Source organism: Nyctereutes procyonoides, unplaced genomic scaffold (assembly GCF_905146905.1).
Source record: "Nyctereutes procyonoides isolate TBG_1078 unplaced genomic scaffold, NYPRO_anot_genome, whole genome shotgun sequence".
Taxonomy (NCBI): Eukaryota; Metazoa; Chordata; class Mammalia; order Carnivora; family Canidae; genus Nyctereutes; species Nyctereutes procyonoides.
Window position 1 is genome coordinate 4,086,792 of NW_026575042.1, and position 14,030 is coordinate 4,100,821.

Genomic DNA, 14,030 nt, shown 5'->3' on the forward strand with positions numbered 1-14,030 from the left:
CCATAAAAAAAAAAAAAAAAGACTTTTGCCATAATTCTTTGTTGTGGAGGCTGACAAATAGGATGTTTAGAAGCATCCCTTGGCCCCTCTACCCACTAGGGTGCCAGCAGCACACCCTCCCCACCCTCCCCGCCCCGGGTTGTGACAACCAAAAATATCCGCAGACATTGTCATACGTTCCCTGGGGGGAAAAATAACCCCTGGTTGAAAACCACTGATGCTATTGAACACAGACTGAACACTGGTGATCAAGTACAAAAGGAGAAATGCCCTGTTTGACAGTAGATCAGTAAATGATGGTAAATCTTTATCCAGCATTTGCCCTCGTTGTTCCTGTGGACATTTTGCATAATGTGTCAAGGTGCAAAACTAATGCTATACCTGGTGCAAGTAATATGATACCAGTTTTGAGAACAGAGAACAATGACTTTAGGATGTATGTATGTGTGTAAATCTGGAAGACTAAGCCAGGGGGCGCCTGGGTGGCTCAGTGGGTTAAGTGTCAGCCTTTGGCTCAGGTCATGATCTCAGGGTCCTGGGATTGGGCCCTGGGATCTGGCTTCTTCCCCGGGGGGGGGGGGGGGGGGGGGTCTGCTTCTCTCTCTCATTCTCTCTCTCTCTCTCTCTCTCAAATAAATAAGTAAAATCTTAAAAAAAAAAATACTAAGCCAGAATGCTTACAGCGCTTATTTCTGGGTAATAGAATTAACACACAATTTTCCTATTTTCTTTGCATTTCCCCCCATTTTCTAATATCTTACCATGGGAAGTTCTTATTTACGTGACATTTAAAGTATCTATGATTCAGTACAGAGTAGAACATCACTGCAACCCAAAGGTGACATGGTGGGTTTTGATTTTCCTACTTTGGTGGAGCGGGAAGTAGTAGAAAGTAAATTTTTATGCTGAGTTGCTCTTTGAAAAATGAGCCTTGAGGATCAAGTGTAGGAAATATTTTTGGCAATCTTTGGGCCTTGTCTCACACATGCTCAGGTATTGTCTGCAAACAAAAGCTTGCATGAGAATGAGTATATTGGGCCCTCCTGATCTCCCTGTCTCTTTTTTAATTTGCAGGTTGAAAATGAATATGGCAGCTACTTTACCTGCGATTATGACTACCTGCGTTTCCTGCAGAAGCTCTTCCACCACCACCTGGGCAATGATGTACTTCTGTTCACCACTGATGGGGCAAATGAAAAGTTTCTGCAGTGCGGGGCTCTGCAGGGCCTCTATGCCACAGTGGACTTTGGACCAGGTTGGTGTTTGTGATCACAGAAAACCCCGCTCAGGCCATGCAGGCATGGGCAGGTAACTCCGTCAATCACTCTGGGCAGCTGGGTTTTAAGGGGGTAAATTAAACGAGATTTCTCAAACTTTACCAAGTAACAAGTAAAGTGGAATCGTGAATAAACCGCTCCTCTACTGCACAGATTTTATTTAAGCTCATCTACCCTTTAAGGCAAGAGCTCCATTCTTAGCGCTGGTGAGCTCGCCTGGAGCCCTGTCTCCTAGGGCTGGTGCCAGGAGCTCTGCCTGAAGCAGTTGCCTTTCAGGGCTGTCACCTCAGGTCACCTGCTGGCCGGGTAGTGTGGACCTGTCCGTCCTGGAGTGCAGGGAACTTCCCTACACTTCCGTTCTCTTTCTGTGGAACTCAACACTGTGAACCATGACGGCCTGCAGGTGGTTTGGTAGGTGCCACATAAGTTGTCTTCCCTGACTGGTTAGTGCTGTGTATGCTGCAGAGGCTCCACACATATAAGTTCTGGGGGCGGACAGCATGGCCAGGAAGCTCCAAGCTGTAACAAATGTTTTGAGAGCAGCTTTCATAAAGGACATGATGCCTACAGGCAGCATGTGCTCCTGTAAAGGATCCTAGATTGGAATTTTTTGCTTGCTTTCTACCTTTCCATGCTATGAAGGACATTATTGGGACAATAGAATTTTTTAAATCAATTCTGTAGATTATGTAATAGGATTGTATCCATGTTAATTTCCTGGTTTTTTTTTTTATATAATTGTGTTTATTTAAACACAGGGAATGTGCACTGGAATATTTAGGGGTCATCATGTCTGCAACTTACTCATAAATGGTTCAGAAAAAAATAAGTGTATTCAGAGAGAGAACCTGATAAAGCAAATGTAGCATAATATTAACAATTTGGGAATCTTGGTTCTTTAGGAGCATGAGTTCTTTGTCCTATTCTCACAACTCTTCTATAAGTTTGAAATTATTTCAAAATAAATGTTAACTCTTCAAGTAGCATAAAGACCCCAATGCCTTCCTGGCTGAGGTATGAGACACTCCACCCACATTGCACACCCAATAGTGGCTTTTTCTTGAGGAGGATGTACCTAGAACTGAAGTTGCATTTTTATTTATGTTTTTTAAGGATTTTATTTATTTATTTGCCAGAGAGTGAGCGAGCACAAGCAAGGGGAGCAGGAGAGGGAGAGGGAGAGGGAGAGGGAGAAGCAGGCTCCCCGCAGAGCAGGAAGCCCAATGTGGGACTCGATCCCAGGCCCTGGAATCATGACCTGAGCCAAAGGCAGATGCTTAGCCAACTGAGCTACCCAGGTACCCCATGAAGTTGCATTTTTAAAGAGATTCCTCTACATTGGCAAAAAAGAAGAGAACTGGCTTTAAGTGAATGGAGTGTTTCTAGAAACATAGAGCATTGCTGAGAGCATTAGGTGATGAAATAACTTGTCTACAAAGAGCAGCAAAGGAAGTGGCATGCTGGTTTCCTCCTGCTTTGGCACGCTTCCCATCACAGTGATGAAGAAGCACAGTATTTTTTGGTTGGGAGAAACATTGTGAAGGTTATTCCGAGTTTGTTGTCAGCACTATGTGAGTGTGGGGGTGATTGCACAGTGGCTACAGCACTGGCTTGAAGGATAGACCACTAGAAGGCCCATGTACTCGAGGCAGGTGGGGCTCATGGCAGCTTCATTCGTGTATGTGGGATGGAGGCAGTGCCCAGGGTCAGGTCACAGGAGGAAGCCCATGAGAACAGAGGTGAGAGATCTGAATGCCACCTGATGCTTAATAGTGAGACATTTACAGCCATGAAATAAATGAGATTTCACTCCTGATGAGTATGTTCTCTCTTGAAATCTGGGCTTACAGAGAGCAAGGGGTTATTTGGAGGTCTTGGCTGCTATCATTTCCACTCTGGGTACCTGTTGTGGGAAGTGGATCGTGAAGCTTGGGGCCAGGGTCTCTCCTGCCCTGGTCAGAGAAACGCTACCCATGGTTGCTCTGTCACTGAAGGAGAGGAGAGGTTCATTCCCTTTAGAAAGGGAAGGGGGAGAAAGAAGACACCAGGAGCAAGCCCACACACAGGCGTCCTGATGACTATTTAAAAAGGGCACATAGCCTGGAATGGCTCATGATGTACAAATTCAAAATCAGAGTATATGCTGTTATTGAGGTGTCAACACCATTAGACCATGTCCTTCCCTTTGCTTTGTTAATTACTGGGCAGTATTGTGCGTGTGGTGCGGCCCAGGCTGCAAAGAAGTGTCTTCAAAGCAAACCCGTCCTATAGGGAACATCTAGCTCCAATGTCCATGTGAAAAGAGAACACAAAACACATGTCCAGGCCGTGGGGAAACTTGGTGGAGCCAAGCCTATGACATGATCTCCAGAGGCAGTGCAGTCAGGAGAGGCCAGGGAGATGGCTCAGGGAAGAAGCAGTGCTCCATGGCCCCCATGCATCATCAGATGGCTGGCCAAGGTGCAGCCGACAGCTGGCTCAGAAGTGTCCCCACAGGCATGTGGGGGAAGGTGGGGCTTCAGGCTGAAGATCTATGAAGAACTCTTTCTACTTCTTATCATTCCCATAACTGACCTTTTCTCACTCTCATAATTTCCAGGTGCCAACATCACTGCTGCTTTCCAAATCCAGAGAAAGAGTGAGCCCAAAGGACCATTGGTGAGAATTGGGGGTGAAGTGTGGGTTGAGATGTGGTTGTTTGCACTAAGGGGGTAGGTCCTTACTTTTTCTAGCCGTGGGGTCAGCAGCTGATGGGATTGCGGGCGCATTGCCCTCTGTACACAGCCATGCTCTTACTGGAAACTGCGGCCCTGTGCTGGAGTGGAACAGATGGGGACAAATGTGACAGTCCTGCCATGAATCAGGCTGTGCTCTTGCATGCTTCATCCCCTTTGGCCTTGATGATAACTCTCACAGGTAGTATCATTGACTCCATTTTCGCCAACGCTCAGAGAATGTGTCACTGACCCAGGGTGACACAGCTGGTGAGTGGCAGTGCCAGAATCTGAGCTCAGCACTGTGTTTCTTGAGAGCTCCTTGTGACAGAGCTTATCCATCTTTATTGCACTTATGAATCCCACGGGAATCTTGGTAAAATGCAGACTATGACCTACTAGGCCCAAGGTGGGGCCTGAGGTTCTGCATTTCTGACAGGCAGCCAGGTGAGCACAGGCTCTCTGGCATGCTGGACAGGCAGCCCGAAGGAGGAGATGATGACAAAGTCCAGGAAGATCTGTATAGTCCTTCAGCCCTTCGCTCTCTGCTCTTCCCTTCTCTATACTTGCTCCTGTTGTTTCTTGGCACAGTTTGAGGGCTGAGGTCCCATGCCTTTTCTTCTTGGTTGGCAGTGCAGAACCTGCATTCACAGACTCTGGATGGAGCTATTTTTGAGACCCTGAGACAAGAAGGCCCCAGAACATGTCCAGATTTCTTCTTCCTTCTCTAGATGAAGGTTGTGGCAACATAATGCTCAAGAGAAACATGAAGTACTTGAGGCCTGCTTTGCTGAGTACTTGGACAGTCCACTTCACTTTAAGCCAACCTGAGATGGATTGACACAAAGGGTGAACTTAGATCTGATCATTTCATTAAAATATTTTGCCACCCAATTCTTTTGCCCAACAAACTTCCCTGCCTTATTTAAAGTAGGATTTGGCTAACAAAATTTTGTGGCAGGTACAGCTTTTCAGGAATACCTGTATTGTTGGTGCCTAAAAAGTGATTCTGGGCAGTGCTGTTACTAGAATCTCTCATTGGTCCTCCAGCTTTGGGTTAGGCAGTAAATGTACAGATACACCGCTCTCCACCCATCCTTCCTTCAGTAGTGTTGGTAAGGTGATGGTTACAGGGAAGTGGCAGCTTCGGAAGGTCATAAATCCATCCTGAGCTCCATGTCCTTTCCTCTTTTTTAGGTGAATTCTGAATTCTATACCGGCTGGTTGGATCATTGGGGCCAGCCACACTCAACAGTGAGGACTGAAGTGGTGGCTTCCTCCCTCCATGATATACTTGCCCGTGGGGCAAATGTGAACTTGTGAGTGCTAATTGCTAGAACAGAGGGTACCCTCCACAGCTGTGGGCTCACAGTGAAATATGTTCTCTTGTTTCCTTGTAGGTACATGTTCATAGGTGGGACCAATTTTGCCTATTGGAATGGTAAGAACACCACTTGGCTGAGTTTTTATAAAATTTCAATAAATTAATTGTGACAGTGTGAAAAAAAAAAAGGAATGGTAAGAACAATTTAACATGTGAAAGCATATGCTAGCATGTTTCTGGTGCTTGACTTGGGGGTACAGAGTACCTATAGACAATTTTTATTTTCTATTTTTGTTTACTCCTAAATTTCCTAGTATTATAAAAACTGCCCATATAATTTTTTATATCATAAAAAAGATTTTTAAGGAACATAACTTGTACACTTAGAAACATAATTTTTTAAATTTTTTTAAGGTTTGCTTAATTTTTTTTAGTCCTCTCTACCTCCAGGGTGGGGCTTAAATTCACAACCTTAAGATCAAGAGTCACACACTCTTCTGACTGAGCCAGCCAGGCACCCCAGAAACCTTATTGTTTTAAACCAGGTAGCTGGGCAGGTCCCATAGTCTCTGGTGATAGCTTACTTGTTCATGTATTCTGCTGTGATCTTTTTTTTTTTTTTAACATTTTGTTTTGTTGAGATATAATTCACATATCACAAAAATCATAATTTTAAAGTGTACGATTTAGTGGTCACAAAGTTGTGCAACCATTACCAACATCCAATTCCAGTGCATTTTCACTACCCCAAAAAGAAAGACCTTACCAGGGGCAGCTGGGGTGGCTCAGCGGTTTAGCACCGCCTTCAGCCAGATATAGAGTCTCATGTCAGGCTTCCTGCATGGATCTGTTTCTCCCTCCACCTGTGTCTCTGCCTCTGTGTGTGTGTGTGTGTGTGTGTGTGTGTCTCATGAATAAATAAATAAAATTAAAAAAAAAAAGAAAGAAACCCCTTACCAGACAAACTGCCCACTTTCCCTCCTCCCAGCCCTTAGCAACCACTAGTTTGTATTCTCTGTCTTTATGGATTTGCCTATTCTGGATATTTCTTATAAACAGAATCATACTATATGTGATCTTTTGTGATTGGATTCTGTCATTTAGTGTAATCTTTTCTGGGTCCATCCACGCTATAGGATGTGTCAGTACTTTATTATTATTATTTTTTTACTGATGAATAATATTCTATTGTGTGGATATATAACATTTTTCTTATCCATTTGTCAATTGCTGGACATTTGAGTTGCTTCCACTTTTTGGCCCTTATAAATAATGTTGCTATGAACACTAACATGTAAGTATTCATTTGAATCTTCATTTGAGTTCTTCTGGGTATATACCTAAGAACAAAATTGCTGGATCATATGGTATAACTAATCCTATGTTTAGCATTTGAGGAACTGCTGTGGTATTTCTCAAAATGACTGTACCATTTTCAATTCCTATATGGCCTTTCTCTTTTTATTTTTTTAATAAGAAAAATTATGACAAAATTCTCTTCCTGACCCTTGATTTTTGCAGACAATCGTGCTATATTAGTTTTTTTCCTCAGGCTCATTGCTCACCCTCTCCACATTTTTCTCTCTGAGTCGTTGAGGACAACTCTCAACGCTGAGTTTTGGGAACTTAATTTGGGCCTGAGTCTCCTAGGATCTGTCATTGGAAACTACCAGCTTCTAATGAACTGCTCTCTTTTGTGCAGAATGGGATGGGTGAGGAGAAGACTTTGGTACAAGTGTTACTGATATTATCACTATTATTAGAGCCAAGAAATGAGATATTGCAAAACTCAAATGTCACTTCTTAAAAGATCATAGTATGCCAGGGCTGCTCTCTGAAGTTTCAGATCATGTCTGTGTGTCTATCTTCTCATTAAAAAGTTAAGACTTTGTGATGCTCTTTTCATTCTGTAGATAAGGATTCTACCTACCTTCCATTCATGGAATTGTGCCAAGCATCTGATCCAGGAATAAAGACTCATTTTGGGGGGAAATTTTACAGTTCCTGATATAATTTTTTATCTTGCATTATTTTACTTAAAACATTCTTCTTTTTAAAAATTTAGATATGTAAAAACAAGCACTCAAAATGGCAGTTGTCCTTAGTCCGTTGCCTTGCTCCTGACCCTGCCATAAACAGTAAAAATCTCGTTTCTGCCTGTTTTCCCATTTTGTCCTCATAGCAGTCTCATCTGTGCCAGAGATTATGGATCTATTTTACAGATAAGAAAAGCAGGGAACAAAAAAGTCCACATTTCCCTTTCAGTTTGCAGGGGACAGGGCTGGCCTGGAACGTGGGCCTTGGAAAGGCTGGTCACTGCCCTTGGATGACCTCTTGCATCCTGAAGCCCCCTGCCCCGGCCCTTCCTGTGCCTGTGGGCCTCTCTGACCTGCCCTAGTGCTTGGTCTCTTTGGGGAGATGGGGGAGGGCCAGTCTGTGCTTCTTAGCAGCTGCTCCTTGGGCCAGATCCAAGAGGAGAGCAATGAGACAAAAAACAAAAACAAAACAAAACAAAAAAACACTGACAGGGAGCTCCTTGCCCAGCCTGCCCATGGTAGATGTATCTGCTCATGCAGTCTTGCACACCACACTCTGCCTGTGTGCATCCCAGTCTGCGAGGCCTCCTGGAGGGATCCAGGCCACCCTAGACTTCTCCTACCACGAAGTGCAGAGTTGAGGAATGGTAAGCCTCACCATGTCTTTGGCCTTCCCACCTCACACTCTACTGTGTTAGATGCCTCAGTTAGCATCCTGTTTCTCTATGATACTGCCCCGTGCTGGTCTGAGGATGCCCAGGGAAAGATTCTGCTGGTAGAAGTGGAGCAAAAGCTTCTTTATTTCTCAGTCCATCCTTTAACCCACCAGCCAGCTTCCCTGCCTGGCTTCCCTCGGCCTATGATTTTGTTTCTGGGAGTTCCAGTTTTCAGTTCAACTTGGTAACCGCTGATTGCGCTCAGCTCAGGGAGGTAAGGCTGCACCTACCCCCAGAGTGCAGGCAGCCAGTGTGGCACCATGCATATAAATGGGAAGGGGGTGAGGGAGGCAAGATGACTGCCACATGAGAGCTAGACAAAGGGCCACAAAAGAGGTGAGCTCTTTGCTACAAGGGATGTGGTTTTATTTTTCTTTGCATCTCACAGCAAAGGATGTGCTTTAATATATGTGCCCCCACTGGCAGGTGGACCTGCTGGCAGGCTGCTGCATCCTGTTAGTAAACAAGAAGGTAAAGGTGATAGGAATGGGTCAGTTCAACTGCTTGAGTGGTACGGGTCTTTCAGAAATGTAGGATTTGTGCAGAGAACTAATGAAACAGAGAAGGGCGGACGAACTGATCTGCAGCCTAACTCCTCTATCAGCTCTACCACCAGTGGGATCACCCAAGGTGGCTCTACCATTGGTGGCCTGGGCCATCAGTCAAAGGAACTTGTTACTACATCACAGGTGAACTATCAGATTTTGTGCCTCATTATACTTAAGAGTTAGATTGGATATAAGAGAATCCTAAAGCAACTTTATTCTCATCCCCTTGCATTGTAAAACGCTCTCTAGAGTACAAGAGAAAGGGCTGGCGCAGAGCCTTGCTGGTCCACAGAGGGCAGCACCAGCATTACCTGGGAGCCTGTTAGAAATGCAGAGTCTCGGGTCCCACCACAGAGCTGCCAGCTCAGAATCTTGGGTGGCGTGGGGCTTAGGAATCTGCACAAACTCTCCATGTTGCATGGATGACTTTTCTAAGTAGTAGCATAGGATCACTGCCCGCTGTTGCACCCAGTCTCCTACCTGTGAATGTCATCTGTGACAGGGGAAGGGGCCTCTGCTCTAGACTGTGCCCCTTGAACAATAATTGCCAAGCCATCTACTTTCCTAGTCTTTTCTGGCATCATTTATCAATCTCTGTTGTGGATTTCATTCCCTGGGAAACAGACTGAGATTACCCAGCAGGAAGCTTATTGGGGCCAGTCTCAGGAGCAGCACCTTTAAAGAATGTTGGAGACAGCCCTAGGCAGAGGAAGAAGTTGAGAAATGAGGCAGCTTTGAAGGTGGCCCAGCTGGTTCTAGAGAGAGCTCTGTAGCTGGGACAGCCAGGGACTGGGTTTTTGAGCACCCCTTGGCCAGTTATTGGATATGGGCTATCCCTGGAGGGCATAACCTTGGCAAGGCCACCCTGCAGAGGCCTGTAAGCAGAGAGATGTGTGTGAGAGCCATCAGCAGTTAACCCTCCCAGCAGCTGGGGGGTGAGGGCATGACTTGCTCCTGAAGGGATGCGAGAGGACACCACAGCACCCTTGATTCTGCAGACCTTACAGAGACCTTAGTCTGTGTCTGCAGCCATCTCCTGCTTTGTGTGTTCCCATAACTCCTCGGTTGTGTTCTGCTGATCCTTGGTCCGAGGACATGAAAATGATCACAGACTTTGGGGTTATTGGGCAGAGGTGTGGGTCATACCAGAAGCCCTGCCACTACTGGTTGTGAGACACAGCTGGTTTCATGGGAGCTTCGGCTTCCCTGCTGGTTCAGTGGTGGTGATATCTGCTGGGGTCCCAGCTAAGAGCTCTTGCTGAGCGAATGGGTGGAGACAGTGCCTTATGGACTGTCAAGTGCTTGGCGAGGGCCACCTGCAGGAAGAAACTCATCTCTCTAAACCTTGATTCCTCGGGGCCACCTCTGGTGTCATCTGACAATTGTTTCTTAATGTGTCTTTTATTTTCTCCCTCCACAACCCTAAGCCCGAAAATCCCAAAGAACTTGTCCCAGGGGAAGGGCTTCGGGAGTCACTTGTGGCATGTTTTTGTCTTCTAGGGGCCAACATGCCCTACGAAGCACAGCCCACCAGTTACGACTATGATGCCCCACTGAGCGAGGCAGGGGACCTCACTGAGAAGTATTTTGCTCTGCGAGAAGTTATTCGGAAGGTGGGTGCTTGGTATGGGCTGGTCTTGGACAGAGCCTGCTTTGGACCTGTTGTGCTCTGTCAGTGACTCCTTGGTGTTTAAAAGGACATACTGAAGGGAGGCATCACATGGCCTGGCCTTGAATCTTGGCTGCCACTGATAAAGCCACTAGTCTATTCATTGTAAAACTGGAACCATAGCACCTCATTGCATTATAAGGATCAAGAAGAATATATCCATAAGGCATCCAGTATAGACTGGCACATGTATTGTGCAGCAAGTGGTGGCCATTACAATTATTTCTAATAAAGGTAAGAAAATGCATGTCCACATACATAAAGTATGTAGGAGAGAAAATCCATGGGCTTTTGAGAAGCATGGTGCAAATGTGAGCTGTCAGCAATATTTCATTTTTTTTATTTGGGGCGAGTAATTGCTGTTTCCTTTTGGCCTGGAAGCAGAACTGCTCAGTCCTACTAATGTGACCTTTTGAGGCATCTACAGCACCCAGGTGGGGTTTCCTGTCTCTGCTGTGGGTGAAAAAAAAAAACAACCCACAATTTTTCTGCTCAGTCACCTGAGTTTTGAAGTTAAAAAACAAAGATTTTTCTGCCTATAAATGGTATGGATATTTTTTTGTTTTAAGTATGCCTTAGTCTCAATTTAAGCCCAACTGTTAAATTATGAAATATTTTAAGAATACTGAAAAATATGATCACTACATAACTACTCATAGATTTTGTCCATTTCATCTCAGTTGTCCATTTCATTTAAATTTACTATGTGTTTCATCTAATTTCTAGTGATGACTCCCAAGTTCTCTCTTGTATGTTTGTTCTGTTTCAAAGGTCTCTGTTCCTATCTTTGGTGTTTCCTTCCTTTATCTGAAACTTAGCTTTGTAACCCAGCCTTTCTTCTTCCGTAATGTAACTAGTTAAGGTTATGCATTTAAGTACCTCTATAACTCCATCTCCTAAGCATTGATATATTTATTATAGTTTGCTTCTAGTAATACCTATTTGGATTTCTCTTTGGCCTAGAGATGTTCTGAAGTAGCACAAAGTAGTGATTATTAAACCTAAGTATTTTTTTAGTTTGCTGGTTTCTAACATATTTGCCTTCTGGGTAGAGAATGTGCTTTGTATGATACCAGTCCCTTGAAAGGTGTCGAACCCAGTCCTCGAGCCTGGCATGTATCAAAATGAATGAATGTTCTGTGCGTTCTTGAAAAGGCTGTATGTTTTATAATTGTTGGCTGTAATCTATGTACGTGATCCTTAGATTGAGCTTATTCATTCTGTTGATGCTTGTACTGTTGATATCTTTGATAACCTTCCTGGCTTTTTGTCAGTTTATTCTGTCATTTATCCAAAGAATCATGTTTATATATTTCTCTATAGTTGTGTCTGTTGTTTTTTTTTTTTTTAAGATTTTATTTATTTGAGAGAAAGAGAATGAGAGAGCATAAGCAGGTGGGGTAGCAGAGGGACTGTCCGCCGAGCAGGGAGCCCAGCATGGGGCTTGATCCCAGGACCTGGAGATATAACCTGAGCCAAAGGCAGACACCTAACTGACTGAGCCACCCAGGCACCCCTAGTTGTGTCAGTTTGGAGACCTGTTGTTAGGTATGCAAACTGAGGATTAAATTCTTCAGTGTCATTGATTTAGTGTCATTATGTGGTAACCCTGTATCTCTAATAATGTTTTTTTATCTTAAAGTCTTTTTTGTCTGATACTAATAAAGCTTATCTTGCATTATTTTGGTTAATATTTACCTGGTGTATGTTTTACGATACCTGAATTTCCATCTTTCAATATCTTTTATTTTAACATATCCCTTGTTAACAAGATATAACGATCTTTGAAAAATCTAGTTTGAGCATTTTTATTTTCTAACTGGTGCATTCATTCATTCTCATTCATAATGATTCTTGATATACACATCAATTAATTTGAGCTATCTTATTTTATAATAATCTATTTGTCCACCTTTTCCATTTTGTCTTCCCTTGATTACGTTCTGAGTCTTTTTTTTTTCTTATTTTTCTCTCTCCCTGTCCCCTCTGCATCCTCCTCCCAGTTTAGAAGTTATTCATTTTATTTCTGTTCTTTTAGGGGTTGCCTACTAAAGTATAAAATATGTACCCCCCAAAAGCACAACTCAGAAGTGCCCTACTCAGTAAATTTATACAAAGTAAAAACACCCCTGCAACCAACATATAGCATCCCAGAAGCCATGCTCATGTTCCTTTGTAGTCATGAACCTTCTATCCCCAGAGCTAACCACTATTCTGACCTCTGTCACCATAAGTTAGTTTTGCTTGTTTTTCTGACTTATATAAATGGGTTCATACAGTATGCTCACCTTTATGCCCAGATCTCAAAAAACTTTAACATTCCTTTTTAACTTATAATAATTTAAAAATTAATCAATACAACCACACAAAACTTTATCTCACATTAACCCTAGTTACATCCCTCTTGATTCATATTTTATTAATGTCATGTAGTTTAATTCTCCTAGGTTTAGAGTTCATGCACTTCAATTCTTTCTTTAAAAAAACTCTACAAGGCGTTGTTATAATTGTTTCCAACTATTTGACTTGAACCACATTATTTATTCGTGGGTAATTCCATAAATATTTAACAAGTTCTTTCTATATGCCAGGTATGGTTTTAGCTGCTTGGTACATATAAGGCCTCCTTGAGAAGGTGAAGCTGGAGTGAAGAGTTTAAGGTGGTAGGACAGCCATATGGGACATCCAGGGCAAGAGCATTCAAACAGAAGGTCACCAGTGGAAAGGTGGGCATGTGCATGGCATTTTAAAGAAATAATAAGGATGCAAGTGTGGCTGGAGCCTACTAAGCAAAGGGGAAAGTGGTAGGAGATGAGGCCAGAGAGATAATGGGGAACTGATCCCATAGGGCCTTATGGACCATTGTAAGACTTTGGCTTTGACTGAGTGAAATGGAGATCCACTGTAGAGTTGAACAGAGCTGTTAAAGGATTACTCAGCCTGCTGTTGAGACTAGACTCTGGGAGACAAGGATAGAACAGGAAAACCAATTAAAAGGCTTTTGCAACCATTTAGATGAGACAGGATTGGACCAGTTCAAGGATAGCTGTAGAAAACTTTCTTGAAATGGAACTAGTTGGTCAATGTTGCTTACCTCTGACATTCTGATAGATGTTACCAAATGGCCCTTCAGTGAAATTGTATTGGTTGAGTCTTTTCCCCACACTTTTACTGATACTGTGAATTATCAGACTTTTTGACCTTGCCATTTGATAGGTATAAAGAATCATTTTAAAAGAAAGCACTGCATTTCTTTAGTGATGAGTACTAGAGTTGTACACTTTATCATGTATAAATTGTCCATTCATGTTTCTTTTTCTATGAACTACTTATGCCGAGTCTTTCACAATTTCTCTGTTTGCCTATTTGTCTTCTCTGTAATTTGCAAGAGTTCTATTTTTATGGCATTTTTAACAGTTTTAGGAGTTTCTTCATTGTTTTTTTCTGTAAAAAACAATCCTGAATCTACGTAGTCAAATGTGTCACTTTTCTCCTTCATGGCTGCTTCCCTAGTCTAGTAGTGTCAGTAAATTCCTGTGGAGTGCCTAAAATGTTGTGATTTCATATTTTACACTGAAATATTGATGTACATAGAATTGTTGTTTTTGCTGTTGAGACTGAGGTAGGGATTTAGTTTTATTCATCTCTTAGATTACCAGAGACCTTTAACTGTCCCCAGGGCCTGTTTTGCTCCCTGATCTCTTTCCAATGAAAATAATCACTGCTATAGTATCACCTTAAGAGAA

At 43.2% G+C, this 14,030-nt stretch overlaps 1 protein-coding gene across 1 annotated transcript in view; it reads left to right on the top strand.

Moving 5' to 3' along the window:
* GLB1 (galactosidase beta 1) overlaps positions 1 to 14,030 on the top strand; it is an 85,775-nt gene that overhangs the window by 32,778 nt on the left and 38,967 nt on the right. The window contains exons 6-10 of the mRNA XM_055321211.1: positions 1,075 to 1,255; positions 3,877 to 3,935; positions 5,189 to 5,310; positions 5,392 to 5,432; positions 10,116 to 10,228. Coding sequence (XP_055177186.1) covers positions 1,075 to 1,255; positions 3,877 to 3,935; positions 5,189 to 5,310; positions 5,392 to 5,432; positions 10,116 to 10,228 — 516 coding nt within the window. The remainder of the gene's footprint in view (positions 1 to 1,074; positions 1,256 to 3,876; positions 3,936 to 5,188; positions 5,311 to 5,391; positions 5,433 to 10,115; positions 10,229 to 14,030) is intronic.